Source organism: Phaethon aethereus, assembly GCF_964289735.1.
Source record: "Phaethon aethereus genome assembly, chromosome: 2".
Lineage (NCBI taxonomy): Eukaryota > Metazoa > Chordata > Aves > Phaethontiformes > Phaethontidae > Phaethon > Phaethon aethereus.
Genome location: NC_138582.1, coordinates 67,191,402 through 67,207,712, shown reverse-complemented (window position 1 = coordinate 67,207,712; position 16,311 = coordinate 67,191,402). Strand labels below are relative to the sequence as shown.

The window sequence follows — 16,311 nt, the reverse complement described above, 5'->3', positions numbered from 1 at the left end:
AAACTCTACACTTACATTCTTCCATTTGTTATCAACAGGTTGCAAAAGATTAGCAGGGGATGTTAAAGGCTGGGTGACAGAGTCCTACAAAGAAAGGAAAAAAGTATTTTAAGCCTTTGTACAAAAAGAAGAAAAACATGGCTAATATCATACATAAAAGTAGCACAGTTCATTTTCCCACAGTATAGAGAATAGGGACAGAAAAAATGAGACTATGGGGAGATAAAAAAGTACATAGAATCACTAATGTTGCTTCGTAGTTTATATACATTAAATAAACAAAAGTTACATATACCAGTACCTTAGTTGTAAGCACTGGTGCAGCAAAAGACAAATAACAGCCTTACAGTAAGCATATTTTACAAGATCTACTCATGTATCACACAAGAATGCATTCTTCAGTAGCACTGCAATTCAGAAGACTTCAACTTTGGGAATGCATATATTAAGTACATAATCACTGTTCATCCCCAGGTACATAAGGGATGACAGAGACTGATCGTGAACTTCAGAACAGCAGAATTATACTGGTGGTTTGTTGTTAAAGAAGCTCTGCAAGTTGTGAGCAGAATGAAGAAGTTGGTTATAAGAATGCTAGTACTAATCCAAGAATGTACCATCTTTTTATAGCAATAAAAACCCAATCATTAAATATCTGATCTTAAATCAAATTAAATATCACTCTCTTAATATGCAATTGACATGTCAGTTATTATCTTTGTTCTTCCTTGTTAAAATTTCTTGGCATCTGTTTTTAGAAAGAAAAATTTGTCTCCCATTTTGCTTATACTACCATACGGAGGGATTCTTTATTTTTCCCCTCCTTCATGCAAGCACAGGAGTATGCACGCAGCAAAGATAACACACTTCTGTAATATCAATATGCAATACAAAATACTCAAGCAAACTAAAACAAGAAAAACGCAGCTGGCCATGGAAAGCAAACATGAGGCAGTATGAAGGACATCTTTTCCATTCTGTTTTTAAGATTAGGCTTGTACAAATGAATGTAGAAATATACAAAAAGGTATAGAGATTACATATACTTGCAAACAAATAGGACACATTAGGGATTTTTTTTCTTTCAATTAACCTGAAGAGCATATATAGCATCTGCCATACAAAAAACCTTCATGAAACCTAAAAAAGAAAACTGGTTCTCCAAACAATGCTACTAGACACTTGTTTTCAACAAGATACAGATGCATAATGAAATTGAGACTTTAAATTTTATTCCTCCTCTTCAAAGTCTGATATTACTTGTCAACCATTAACCTTTAAAGCATAGAAGTTGGAAATGATGCGAAACAGAATGGAATAAAGGTAGAAAAAGCAGCTATTCGAAGAAAAAAAAATACTATGATACATTAAATATGCACTGGCTCAAAAAATAAAATAGTCTTATGAAGCCAGAAACATTTTCTGAAGTTTAGCGTCTATCTTGGTAAAGAAAAAAAACCCCAACATTCAGTGCTTCCAATAAAGCTAAGATTTTTCCTTTAAGAAGCTAACATTTAAAACAAGTAATCAAAAATACTCAGAGGAAGAATCCACTATATCTTTACGTGGACTAGAATTATATAAACAATTTCTGGAAATGAGTTAAAACTAACATATAATTTGAATAGTTCTAGATTTCACTGTTCCAGCAAAACTTCACAATTATTTTTGTTATCTGGGGAGGAAACCTTTCCTCCACACACAACTTGTAATCACCAGAATTATATTTTACTTAGTTGTAGAATAAAATGCTCTATTTTCATCTAAACCCTCAATTTGTAAATCCTTTTTTGCATATACTTGGCCAATCTACATTCCGCCAATATTTAATAATGCATATCAATTCAAAAAATGACACAAAACTTTAAAAAGACAAAACACAGCTACAGGTCTTTTAGTTCCAACCTATCTGAAGAATTACTGGAATTAAGATATAAATCAAATTAAACTCTTAAAGGCATTTTCACAATAAACCAAGCAAAGCTTACCGCTGTAACATGAGATACATCTGTTGAAGAGCTTGCGGAATTCTGCGGACCACCCATGTGCATCTTGCTGATATGTGTATTTAAACTGCCCAAGCTTTTGAAAACACAGCTACATTCTGTACAGTTGTATGTAGGGCCATTCTTTACCTTTGATAAAACAAACAAAAAAATTAAGTACATTTTCCCTAAATCTACCAAATTTTATATTTTGTATTTTTCATTCTTTATCCACAAAACAAATATACTCTGAGAGCTAAAATGACCTATTTTTCCAAGTTACTGATATCCAGTTATGGAATCAGTCTGGTACCTCTCGGATATCAAGTCAACTATAACCTACGTGCATGACTCATCTCAATATTACCACTTCTCAATACTGGGAAGCACCAGAAGAGCAAAGCAAATGTTATCTGGCAAATGAGTCCTCAGACTTTTCCCTCCTTACAATTTCCTACCATTACACATTTAGAACTGAAATGTAATTTTATCAATCAAGATGTGGCTGAAGTAGTAACATCATATGAAATACAAATGGAAGTTTAGAAATACGAAGAGAAAAAATGCAGATAGTTTATCTTCAAACTTTGGCTCTCTTCTGTTTACTTTTGCAAACAGATCTTTTATAAATTTCCAAGAAAAAATAAAAAAAAAATTTCAGGTCAAAGTAGAAAGAAGGCGAGAGAGATTGGGCCAAAGGCCATAGGGACTGCATAAAAATAAAACAACACAACACACCACCAAAAAAACAACACTCTGAAGGGCAGGGAAGTTTAATACATAGTTTGAACTGAATTTAAACACAAAGGAGGAGAACGAAAATCAGGAGCAACTTGTTTGGGACTTTCAGGCCAAGGGGTTGAAGTAATGAAAACAGCTAAACTTGCAGACTCCAACCATCCTCACTTCCCCCTCCTTCTCAGTCTATCACATAGCATTAAGATCAAGTGCAGTAAACAACAAAGTCTTCAGTAAGAAAACAGGCTGCACTGCTTGCAATATAGCATGGAATTTGGTATTTTCCGACATTAGCTAAGCTGGTAACAAGACTTTCAGAAAGAGGTATCAACTAAAAATACAGTCTTGAAGTAAACACAGTGACAGCAAGAAAAAAAAAATAAACAAATGATCCAAATCAATAACTAAAATGTAGGCTCAGGATCATGAAACACAGCATAAGACATGATAAAGAGGCAGCATTTATTTAAAGTCCCTTATCCCACAACCTTTCTTTTCTTTTTTTGTTACAGAAAAACAGTAACAGCAAAAAAAGTGAAAAATATTTTTGGCTTGATCCTCGACAATCTTGTAATATTGAAAAAAAGTCAATGTAAATTACAAAATTAATGTTGGTGCATTTTTTTTTATGTAGCAAAAGCTACCACATATCAGGAGCTGCAAACAGTGAGGAAGACTAGTCACACAAAGTTACATGAAATGTAAACATATGATTTAATACAATTAAGTACAACACAAAACACTAAGACACGTTCTATAAAGGACAGTATCCTAAAACTAAGAAACTCTAATATGCTAAAAGGATCCTTAGTAAAAAAAATCCAATAAGTAAGATCTACCATTGTAACACAAAAATAGAAAAGAAAAAAGCAAATCTCAGAGTTAGGGGAAAGAGTGAGGGCAGAGATTATATTCTGCATACAGAAAAAAAAAAAAAAGAAAAAAAAAGCTGTCTCTATCACTTTATACCTTCCAAATCAAAACTAGGTCTCTTTCTATGGCTATTTCCAACCACAGATCACTAAAGTCAGCAAACAAATTACTGAACTAAGTTGCATGGCCAGCGTTCTTCAGACTATTATATTACACTATCATAGGAGTACCTTTCGAATCTTAAAAATTGTCTGTCACAAATAATTTAAAAAATCAGCATAAGGAGGTCTGAAACAACAATGTCTTTTATCTTATTTTGTAATTTTCTTTTATCTGTAACTGAAAAACCTCTGAAAAAGGCTGTAAGATATATACTTCAAAGACAAACTGCAAGTTTGCTCTATGATGCAGTTAGTGGATTGCTGTTTGGCCTTGAAATTTCTCACCATTTTCTCCTTTGCTGCTTTTGGCTTACTTTCATCTGATTCTAGCCCTCGTTCTCCCCAGACTCATATAGGTACATTTTCATACACCTAAAATCACTAATAATTTATTAATCTATCAATGTACTGAATAGATAACGGTAAATAAAGGTTTTTCTAATTATCCTAAGTATACGTTTATTCAGATTAAGCAATTTTAGGAAAGCTCAATTTGCAGGTAAAACCAACAGACTAGAATCGATACTAGACCAGTAAATCTATATTGACTGCAGAAAGCACCAGAGAGCATAGAAATAGCAAACAGGAAAAATTAAATACTGAAAATTAAATAAGCAGTATATTAGCACCAACCACTTTATGAATAATTGTATTTACCTCTGAATGAACTCTCTGTATGTGTGACTGAAGATTGCCTTTCTGAGAAAAGGCTGCAGGACAAAAGGCACAAGCATGGGGTTTTTCACCAGTATGCTTGATCATATGGGTCTGCAATGCCCCCTTCTGGTTAAAGGCTTTTCCACATTCACTGCATTTGAAAGGTCTTTCACCTGAAAGCAAAAAGGAGGAAGATGTGTGGTAAAGAGCGTTATATAAACATTAGCAGTTTCCTGTATCGAAATGAAAAATTGCATCAGCTAAAATAAAATATTGTATACAGATATCTGTACATATGCACACACAAAGACAGAAACATATGTTATTAGGTGTTTTGACAATGGAATTGTTTACCTTGACCACCAGTCTCAGCATCTACTCTGATGAAGATGTAGCTTTGTGAAAAAGTTTTATGACCTAGCTGATGATTATCAGTTAAAATGGGTAAAACAAATGAAACCTGTATGAAACAATTATTTAGAACATCCTTCCTCAACTTGTGGTTTGGAAGATCTCAGAAGTTGCTATGCAAAACCACTGGAGGAAAAGAAAAAGGGGAAAAGAGAAGAAAAACCAAAACACGCATACACCATTCTTTTAAAACAAATCCTGTAATACACATACACCTCCGTGGAACAAACAGGGAAGCAGAGGGTGGAATGGACAGTAATAAACAATAGTCAAAAATGTAACCTTTTATTTAGTCTAAGATCAAAAAGTCTTACAGAAACACTGCAAAAGATGGCCTATGGTTCCACTGCCCAACAAATATTAATAGCTAATCATTCTTTACAACCACCTATTGAAAATGTGCAATAAAATAATGTTTTTATTATATGATACATTGTACAGCCCTGCTCAGAAAATAATTTTAAAACCTTGAATGTTCATAATACTACCGAACATTAAAGAAAAATTAAGGAGGATTGTTACAGGAATGCTCTGTCACCATTTCCTGATTTTGGTGTTCTCAGTGCTATGCACACTTACAGTTATTTGTACATTCACAGATTAAGCATGAAAATCTCCCCAGAAAGTGTAAATGACAAAACATAATAGAACTGCATAAACATATTACAAAGCTCCTTATTTTAAATACACAGATACTAAGAATAAAGTTCAATTTCATACAACCATGTGTCTTGACTACTGGAAGTCCCCACAGTGAACTCAGTATCACTCTTTTTTTTTTTTCTTACAGTGAAATAGTTTAGCTGTGGTAACTCCAAGACCTTGAAAACATTTAACACTTTACCTTTGCCCATTTCTATAGCAAAACCACTACGAACATGCTGTACATCATGTCTGCTACGCCAGTAAATAATAGCATGTGCTAAATATTATGCACACTAAAGCAGTTTTAATGAATATTTCTGTATGACTTCTAATTAAATAGCTCTAATTACATCTCATTAAAATTATTAATTAAAGTCACATTCTTTGAAATAAAAGTATTTTCTGAAATAGATACAAGCATACAACTCACATGGTATCAACTCTGAAGGAATGTGTATTTTCTTTTCTGCTGCTATGGCTTTTGAGGATGCTTTAAGGTCTGCGGATTTTAACTGTGTATTTTTCAATATAGAGTAACATACAGAACGCTGATTCAGACCTTCTTGAAATACAGTGACAAAATTCATATTGGGCATTCATGGGTAAAGGCTTAGCTTCCACTAATAGCTGCTGGTGGACGCATGGAAATACTGCTTCAGGTTAAGTTTGCCTATTTACGTAAACTTCATTATAAAAAGTAAATTGTAATTCTAGTGTGGAAATGTGGGATTTCTGTATTTCTCAAGAATAACTTAATAAAATACAGATTTGGGAGGGGGAAATGCGGGGTTCATTACTTAGTTATTAATATGGGAATTGCAATCCCTGAGACTTAATTTTTTTTTCCCCCAAAGGGTGTAAGTGCTTGAAATTAATAGCTATGAACAAAAAAAGTATTGCAATTAAGACACTAATGTAATGCTGCACATGTAGCACAGACATGCTCTTTCACAATTAAAGATTTAAGTATTCTAAATTCTTTAAAGCAGAGTTCATCTTTCCTACATATTTTACAGTACCCCAAGCAACTGGATGCCAGATAGATTGTCTGCAGATTTAAAGTAATAAAATACTTCACAAATTGAATGAGTGTTCGCTAGCCACTTGGCACTTAAAATCACCTACCATCGTGTAGACTGGGATTACATTTTCTGTCTCTGCTTTCCCTATAGACAAGTGTCTTCTTATTCTTCAAAAGAACTATAAATGCTCTTGAACTTTTTGATACTTTAGAAAAATGTCCTCAACCAACTGTAATCTTGTTTCTTTTAACTCTGACTAGAATAAGCTAAAATAGCGTATCAAATAGATACAAAACTCTAAAATAGTAAAGTTAATTTTCTATTACTTTTTTTGGATATTACTTTGAGGCAACTTTTAAAGCAGGTACAAGGGTGACCTCTTGTGTTACTGTTTTATAATTACATTATAAAGCTTTAAAAGATTCCTAAGAAAGAGTCATGCAACAGAATTTTTATTTCTCCCTTGGCAAAGTCATTCTTGTGCATGGCAATCTGTCACATCACCATCTGAACAGACTGCTAATACAAACAACATTGCACACATATAATTTACTACTTTAATTAGCTAAAAACTAGACAAACAGCAATTTATTTACAAGATGGAAAATACATATATATTGCACATCACTGAAGCACCTTCAATGAAGGTTTTGTTTAAAGCCAAACTTGTTCTATATTTTGTATGTCTGGTTAAAACTTGAGAACTATTCTTACAGTCCTCTGTACACTTCAAAAACTTTTGTATTATTTTATACTTTGCATTTTTCAGTTATTTAAATTGCTTAAAGGTTAAAAACATGCACATATTTATTGCAGTAATTTTGTAAAAACCATCTGTTATTCATTCTGCAAAACGCAACGGTCACCTACTCTTCTTCAAGTATCAAAATTACAATCTAGGCTTATCACCTCCCAAGTTCACTTTGGGCATCCTGAAAATGGCAGTTACAGTAAGTACAGAAAATATATGGCACTAACTTTAAATAAATCAATCTAAAAAGAAAAATAAGGCCACTATGTTTGTAGTATTATTCATACTCACATATTTCTACTCTTTTTGTGACTGTAAATTTTGGAACCTGTTCTCTATAGAATATGTAATTTCTGTTTAGAGCACCTGATTGGCCCTGATCTAGGTATTCCAATTTTAGGGCCCATTGAACCTTTAAGTACCAAAACTGGTATGCCGTAATGAATTAAACCTGTAAAGTACTTAAGTTCCAGATGTATATCATTAGAAACAGTTAAAAAGATTTTTAAAAGCATACAGATTTCCTAAGCAAAAGAATTACATAAAGCGTGTTTTAAACCAACAGGTAACAGCTTCTAATGAGCCAGATGTATTAACACTACTTCAAGTCCCAACCAGGAGAAAAATATTTAGCATTCCACAGATTAATTGAATTTTGTAAAACAAACACAAACTAAAATAATTACTTCCACAGTATTACCTGTATGTATCCTAACATGTCGCGTTAACTGACTCGGCTTCTGGAAGGTCTTTCCACAGTGAGGACAGGAATAGGTAAAGCCACTTCTGTCAATGTTTCTGTTATAAGATCTGGTATTAGATACCCTGACATTTAAAAAAAAAAAAAAAGGAATGTAAATAAAATCCTCTTAATCCTGATATTGAACATTATTTTGCAGAAGCTGGTTTTACCCCATCATTTTTTAACATACAGTGTAAATTTGATGCCAATGTATAGTATCAGCTGCAACAGTCAAACTCTAATGATACTGAAAGAACAATATAAACAGAGCACTCTTCTAAGTGCCTACAAACACCCATAATTTTACAGTTATTTCTGTAATAAAACTGATACTTCTTAGAGGTTCTCTAGAGACATTTTCACTATAAATTCTGCTAGAAGTATACAGTCACTTCACAATTACTCTTTTGGTGGGAACTTTCAACTATGCAACTTTTCTTCTTTTGCCTGAACACAACAAGAATTTTGTTCTCACCTAGAACAGGAAGATCTTATGAACTAGAGCACAAATGCAGTTCCTGAGGTCTTAACAAAAACAGGTTAAGAATTTAACAACCCAAATATTCACCACCGCTCCTCAAATACAAATCACAATCTCCACAGAGACGTGGTAACAGATGATATAAACTCACATAATTAATTTCTCTACAAATAAAACTAATGAGTTTAAATGACTGCTGAAAAACAGCAATGTGGAAAACACCACTGATTGTATGCGGGGGGGGGGGAGGGCGGAGAGAGAAAAAATGGAAACCTAGGGGATATTAAAAGACCATTAAAATAACTCAGCTAAAAAAGATGAAACCAGAAGGCAGGCTAAAGCACTCCACATTTTCCATAGCAGCCGAGTATTTACACCTACACCCTGATGCAGCTTGTCAGTACTGCTTAAAGCTAACTGAAATTACACAAATTTAAATACCTAGTGTTTTTCTGAAAAACTGAGAAATGAGAATCAGCTAATATGGAGCAAATGTGCAAAATACACCATCACCTTGAAACACAGGCTGGTATAACAACATTAAAAAAAGGAGGGAAGTAACAGTCCATGTAGAACATAGAAAATAATTAGACTTCTGCTCAAATAAGGCATCTTTTTACTCTAAGAGAACATAGATATTCCATGTATATTTAAAGGAAAGCACTTTTTCCCTTCCAATTACTTCACATAAATATTACATGCATTTTTAAAATCTTTTTATACTTTTGCAGAGAGAGCACAGAGTCTGGGTAATGTAATTAATATGTAAAAGTAAAATATATCTATGAAAATTTACTGACATATCCAGAGTAACGTCAACTGAAGATTGAAGAGCAGGAGAGAGAACAGCAGAGATGTTAGAACCTCCTCTTCTTTCCATCTCAGGACAGATCTAGACCAGCCTGATTGTCAGAATATGCTCTCTGATGAGCAACATCTGTTTCAACTATAGCTGTGGCATTCTAATAAAGGAAATAATATCCAATTTGGAGACAATTTGTAGGGACAATCCTTCAAGATCAGATAATCTTCTAGAATATTTCACCATTTAGAGTTCTAATGACCATTTTCTTTTTAGTAAAAGTTAGATACTAAATTTAAATTATAACTTCATAATAGTTCTCTGTTCAAATGTTTCAAAGACAAAATAAACACCTTTTTGGGGAGGAAAAGTACAATCACTTTATGAAAAAAAACCCCAAACCAAAAAACTTAAGGAAACAAGGGTCTTCATAATTTTAAATCCTAAAAAGTTTTTTAAGCTTATTTTACAATGAAAAGCAGGAATCAAATATGAAGATTTTTAGCTACTGATGTAGGTCTTTGAACTTTATATATAGTCAGACAAGTTAGGTCAAATGTTAACTTTCCATCATTCATCTGAACAGTATGAGGGGATTGTGTTAAATAACAAATAAATAAAAAAAAAAACAAATTACCACGTACTTCCTTTCAAAATCTTTTCTACTAAAACACAGACAGCGGAGTGGGATCACTTATGCAATTCATTAACCTGACTCACATACATGGGTTGTATTGGTATTGCTGGTGAAAGAACAGTAAAGCACCATTATGGACAGCAGTTTCTTGAATACAAATGCAACATGTTTCTACGTCTGAACTGAGAAATAAGGTGAATCTCATATAAGCAAGCTCTGAATCCAGAAATAATCCATGTTTTTGAAAATACAGGTAAACAAATTATCATGGAGTGCTTATATCTCATTTCTATCAGAATGCAGCATATCAATACTCTCAAAATCACAGCCATCATATTAGATTCACTCATCCACTCTTTATTAATTCATCCTAACTTACATAGGAGATTTCCACAAGAGCATTTTTTTTGTGTGTAGTATTATGAAATCCAATAGAAAGATAACTTTACATCAATTTTCAGTTTGCAAATGGAAATCTACAACAATATTTTTTTAAACCTTCCGGAACACAACTATTAAGATCTTAAAACCTGCATCATTTGCTAATAAAAATAATTGGAAACACGCAATATTTTTCATTTTAAAATAGATTTTTAATCTGTTTTTTATAGAAACAGAGTAAACATTAAAAGAGAGATCACCTGTCAAAAACCTTAGGCTTTCTTAATGTATAACCTAAACCAACAGAAGTAAGTTTATCCTTCTTCTAACTTAAAGTAATTTTCACCTTCCTAAAAGTGAAGTTAAACCAGAGAGCTGAAAGAAAGGACAAAACGAATTTTCAACAAAAGTAATAACAGCATTTATTAGGCCTCTTTTTTCCCCTTCATTTTTTGCTTTTTCAGATTTACAAGAAACTCATAGCAGGTTGTAGTGAGGACTGCTTGCAAAAGATGATTAAACTGCAAGAAACAACTTATTTCTTTGCAGAAGGCAAGTATTAGGAATTTTGCAATTACAATAACTGCTATGTATAATTAATATATATTTGCTTCAATATACTGCCACTAGCCTTTAAAACCACAAATAAACACACTTCAAAAAGCACTCTGTATCAGAAAAACTTAACTTGTGCTTACAAATAGCTAGCAGATGGCAGATGGAACTATGCTTAGTATGGGTGCCTAAATACGAAAAGAGAAAAAAAAAAGGTTACCTACTTTAGCAAGGTTCAAGGTTTTAAAAAAACAAATGCCATTTTGTAACAGCATACCAAAGAAAAGGCATGATCTGCATAGATCATGGTACTTTGTTGACTGGAAATGCTACCCTTGCTTTCCCCAGCTATCACCATAAAAGTAACATCTGCTCATTTTGTTACAATCCCGCGATTATCACCTTATTTTATAGTGAGTTTTCATATGCTCCTTTAGCTGTGAGGAAGTTTCAAATTCCTTTTTGCAAGACTTGCAGCTGTGGATCCTAGTGCCTGCCAATTCTTGACGATGTTCTTCCATGTGTATGGACAGCTGACTCTGTAAAGTAAATTCATCTCCACACTCCGAACAGATAAGGTTCTGAAAGAGATAATAGAGACTGATTTTTCAGAAGATTCCTCAACAGCAGCACACATGCACAAGCGCTGCGGAAGTAGATGACTGTACCCTTTTATGGACATGGGCAGCTGGAAGCAAGCAGCAGTAAAAGCAAAAAAAGTTTGAGGCCCATAATACGAATCATGAACAATAATCACTGCAAGCTTATGGTAATATTTTTATTTTAAGAAACTCCACTGAAACCGAATACTGAAAAAGTTCATACAGTATCAGAAACGAGTGGTTCAGTACCATCATCATCACCATTGCCTACTTCCTTGATAAGCTAGTTCAAGAAACTTACCTCAGTGCCATTACGCTATGGTCTACATAAACATTTGTAAAAAATACTACTTTTTAATCAAAAACATCTTAACTGTAAATTCAGGAATTTTGCACCTTTACTGGATAAAATTATACAGATTGTCACTTATTTTTTAACAGCAATCCCACCACAGTTACTACCGACTTTTCTTAAGCTATCTTTAGAGGAAAGATGAGAGACATGAATAGGGACACGTAAAGTTTTTGACAGATATCACTTCAACCCATTAATTTTACAGCAGTATTAAACATACCACTTTCCAGTTGTATTAGAATTCCGTGTCATTTAGAATGGAAATGATACTTGTGAAGTTTAATGCAAAAGCATTGCCATTTCTCTGAAATTCAGAGGAATAATCAAAGTCAAATATTATTTCAATGAAAACAAAAGGTTCTGCATTTATTTGACTTCCTTTTGCTTTTCAAAACCATTAAGTTTATTTCTTTGTATATCTAAGCGAAGAGTTAAGATTAAATGCCTAAAAATATTCACCATCTCTTTGGCAATACATCTGTTACATGTTCCTTACTGGTGTGTGTAAGAAACTTCAGATAGTTTTTGACTCGGTTCATTTTTCAGTAATTGTGATTATCACTGCAAATGGAAATGTTTTTCATCCTCCCTCCCTTTTTTTCCTCCTTGAATGATCAACACAGGAAGGGGGGGGAAACAGTGTTCATTTAAATAAAGATATTGACAAGAATGTTTTAATCAAGAGGAACAATGATGTAAGTGCTATTTTTAAATGCTTTGACAATACATTTGTTCCTCAAGTCTGAAAAAAACAAATATTCTGCAATACCAACAGCCAACATTTCCACACGAAAACTTAAAAATCTCAAGTCTTGTAATGAAATGAAATACTACCTCAAAAATTATTTGTTTAATCTAACCGAGAGATCATTACTACCAGACTCAAGTTACAGTGTGGGACAATAAATAAATATATATGACTTTCTTCCCCAGGATCTACATTCAAATCTGAATAAGAATACTTCTTACTGAAAAATACTGCTCTTCAACAAATTTGGTTTATGATGATCCTTTTGTATAAATGGGGAAAAATTACCTGAAGAGAAGCTTACAATGTATACTGAATGAAGCTCATGGTATCCAAAATTGAGAGTTTGTCAATTGCTTCTCAGGATTTTTCAGATACACGTTATCTATGACATTAAGTTGCTATTATAAACAAAAGAATAGCCTGAGAAGTATTTGACACAGTGAAAGTCTATGTGTTTTTATTCACTCCTGTAGAATTTGCTGTGGGAAAGCAAGAACACAGTAACATAGAAAAACTGTACAAAAACCCAACAATATATCAAGCCAAATAGCCTCCCTCTGGAATAGGCAGTACCAGATTTATTTTTTTGCCCCTCAAGCAAACAAAGAATCCCCCACCACACAAAGAACACGTAACTGCACATTGTTAACCTCACTATGGTTAAACCCACCTTCTAACATTAAATAAAAGGGCCTGTTCATACATTGCTAGGTAATACTTTAAATTCCCAAACTCAGAAACAATTTTATCAAGCTATACTCATCTAATTCCACCTGTATTAACTATCTTTATCTTATCATCAGATGCAGTATCTGAAGGAACACTTTGGAACTCGTCATTGTCACCTGTTTAGTATCACTGACTATAAAAGATTTTAATTTGCACTTTTTCAAAGACCATTGCTCCCAAATTATAATACAGGACAATTCAAATACAGCGAACATTATTTAAAAAACAACAAACCAACTAAAGAAAAACCCAGGATTTTTTAGTAACAGAATTTTGACTTTATATCCACCAAATATCAGTTTTAACTTTTTCAATATATTAAAGTTTTCCTAAAGTTCAAGAAAACCTCATGCTCATGGAGAAAGAAGACATATTACCAGTTTTAGTGCAATAAATTGAAAATTTTCAGTTTGCATTTAGGGTGTCTGTCTCACCAGCTCAAAAAGTAGCAGTGGATATGACTGTCTATTTCCACTGAGTAAACGGACAAAACCAAGAATCCTCTACAAGGCTGAGCATATTTACACAAGGGAAGTTCTTTATGACTTCTTAAAAGAAAGCTATCCGGAAGTGAGGAATTTCAAACATTTTTTTTTTTTCCATTACACTAGCTTACTCAAAAAAAAAAAAAAAATCACCAAAGAACATGAAGAGAAAAGTTAGTTTCTTGCAAGCTTGATTTCAACAGCCCAGAAAATACCTTCTGGAACTTCTGACAGGAGCAATCAATCATGAAAAACTGCATTTCAGCACACAGATAGATGTACAATCCCAAACCTAACTGGAGGGCTCAAGAAGATAATCGCACTGGTTTCTTGTTATTGCCCTTCTGCACTCATCTGTAGATAACGCTGGCTGATGCAGCATAAAAGAAGGCTAAAGTCATCCAACCCTCAGCTTAGTGCAGCAATCTCTTCAACTGCTACATATGTTCCCTAAGTGAGTATGTATCTTTGCTCTGTTTTCAGACTTTCAACCCTTCTAACAGCAAAAGAAAGAAGAGCAATCAGGAGGGAGAATGTACTCCACTGATAACTTAACTTCTTATCCCGCACATTATGAAAAATTAATTATGAATGACAGCTAGTGTCATCGTCAAAACCCTCTGCTTCAAGTTCAACTTCCATCTCTCCTACAGGCCCTGTGCATAACTACTGGGAAAGTCATTCTTGCAATTCTCTGTGTATTAATTGTTACATTCAACTCTGTTTTATCACAGAATTATAGGGCATTATAAGAAGACATTTATTTGCAATTGAACGGTGCTCATATTTTTATAAATTTAATTTTCAAGCAGCAGACTGAATTTTAAATTGGCTGGCATCACACAACCTATTCTTCTGATATCTGTACCAAGTATCAAAATCAGAGCTGCTGAGGTGGATGAAAAATCACTTAGTGATAGAAATGAATACTAAAGATCAAACTGAGGCGTCTTTCTCGATGCTCAGTTTCCTTATTCTGATGTGTTTAGCAATTCATAAATCAAGTTTCCTCAATAAATAAGCATTAAGCTACGTATCATTATAGATACATTTACATGCAACAAAATTGTACTCAGGTCCTCTCATTTTATCTCAGTAGTGTAAGTGATAAAACATGAACTGATAACAAGATTAAAGAAGGAATACAATCTCTACAGATGGCATCCCTGCCTGGTTTAGGGAAAAATGCAAATAGGCATACCATCCCAAACCTACCGGTCAAAACTGCTGTAAACTGTCTGCAGTTGTTATGGAGAAACATACAATTGTTACATTTATGATTAGAAGCCTGGCGTTAAAAGTGCATACTTGACTCGGCTCCAATTCTCCAATGCAAAGTGCAATTTTAAAAAAGTCTTCACAGGAGGAAGAGGTAATTGCATGATTGAAAACTTGGTGTTTTGGGTGGTACAATCAACTCTGGCAACTGCAGTAACACAGTAATGACTATAAAGTGTGCAAAATACTACTATGCATTAATTGTTTGCTAAGAATTTAGCTAATGCCTTAAAAATGGAAAATTACATTGTTAGAGGGAAAGAAACAAGAAGTCTTCTCAAGCAAAATAACCACTCAAAAAAGGGGTGGGAGCTTTAGATAAGGGAATAGCTTCATGATGCAAGAAATAGATTGTGAGAGTGCCTCACCATGACATCTGCCATCAAAATTGGTCACCTAGACTATTACATATGGGCTTATCAATGTACACGAAATCACAGAAATTGATTCAAAATAGAAGTATTTGTAAATAACTAATCAGTTAGTAAAGACAGGATGGGAACACTTGATTATATCCAGTGTATTAATTTCTGCTACTATTATTAAAACAGACTCCCTACCAAGTTTTTTATTTCTTCTGAATGAGACCAGTTATTCAATCCTCCCATCTAAAGCATATAGGTAAGGGATTAAGTACAACCCTTAATGACATGTCTTTTCAAAATTTAAATTATGAGGTTTAATGAATTACCTCTTCTTTCTCATGTAGCATTATATGAGCTTTCAGACTGGCTACTCTGGAGAATTTCTTGTTGCACACAGGACACGTAGGATCTTCACCATTGTGAGTGCACTTATGAAGTGTCAAGTTGAATTCAACATTAAATGACATCGGACACTGGTCACACCGGTGAGGCTGTTTGTTAAAACCACAAAAATGAAGACAAAAATTCAATCTTGCCATACTTACATATACCCTAAGTGACACACATAACCATACAAATCAAAATGTTCAAAATAAGAGCAATTCAAGTACCTACGTATGATAATGATCCACAATAATACCAATCGCCTTTGCATCTCACTACTGAAAATGTAAATACAGCATTTCAAGAGCACATGGGGAAAGAAGGCAGGGGAACTAAAGAAAGCAGAGACTCAAAATTGAGACTGTCTAAGGAGCACGAAGGTAGCAGAAGAGAAGAATGAGCAGGAGGCAGAAATAAATTTTCCAACTTTAACTCAGATCGTGAACTCTCCTTAAAGCAAAATTAATAACTGAACCAGCAAAGAGCTTAGTTTATGCTAGGATCGGCTGCTGTTCAGCTGG

At 33.7% G+C, this 16,311-nt stretch overlaps 1 protein-coding gene across 1 annotated transcript in view; it reads right to left on the bottom strand.

Moving 5' to 3' along the window:
- The window catches only part of ZNF236 (zinc finger protein 236), an 88,550-nt gene that overhangs the window by 59,133 nt on the left and 13,106 nt on the right, over positions 1-16,311 (bottom strand). The window contains exons 3-7 of the mRNA XM_081996443.1: positions 15,733-15,897; positions 11,244-11,422; positions 7,944-8,068; positions 4,415-4,587; positions 1,989-2,135 (exon numbers count right to left, since the gene is read on the bottom strand). Coding sequence (XP_081852569.1) covers positions 1,989-2,135; positions 4,415-4,587; positions 7,944-8,068; positions 11,244-11,422; positions 15,733-15,897 — 789 coding nt within the window. The remainder of the gene's footprint in view (positions 1-1,988; positions 2,136-4,414; positions 4,588-7,943; positions 8,069-11,243; positions 11,423-15,732; positions 15,898-16,311) is intronic.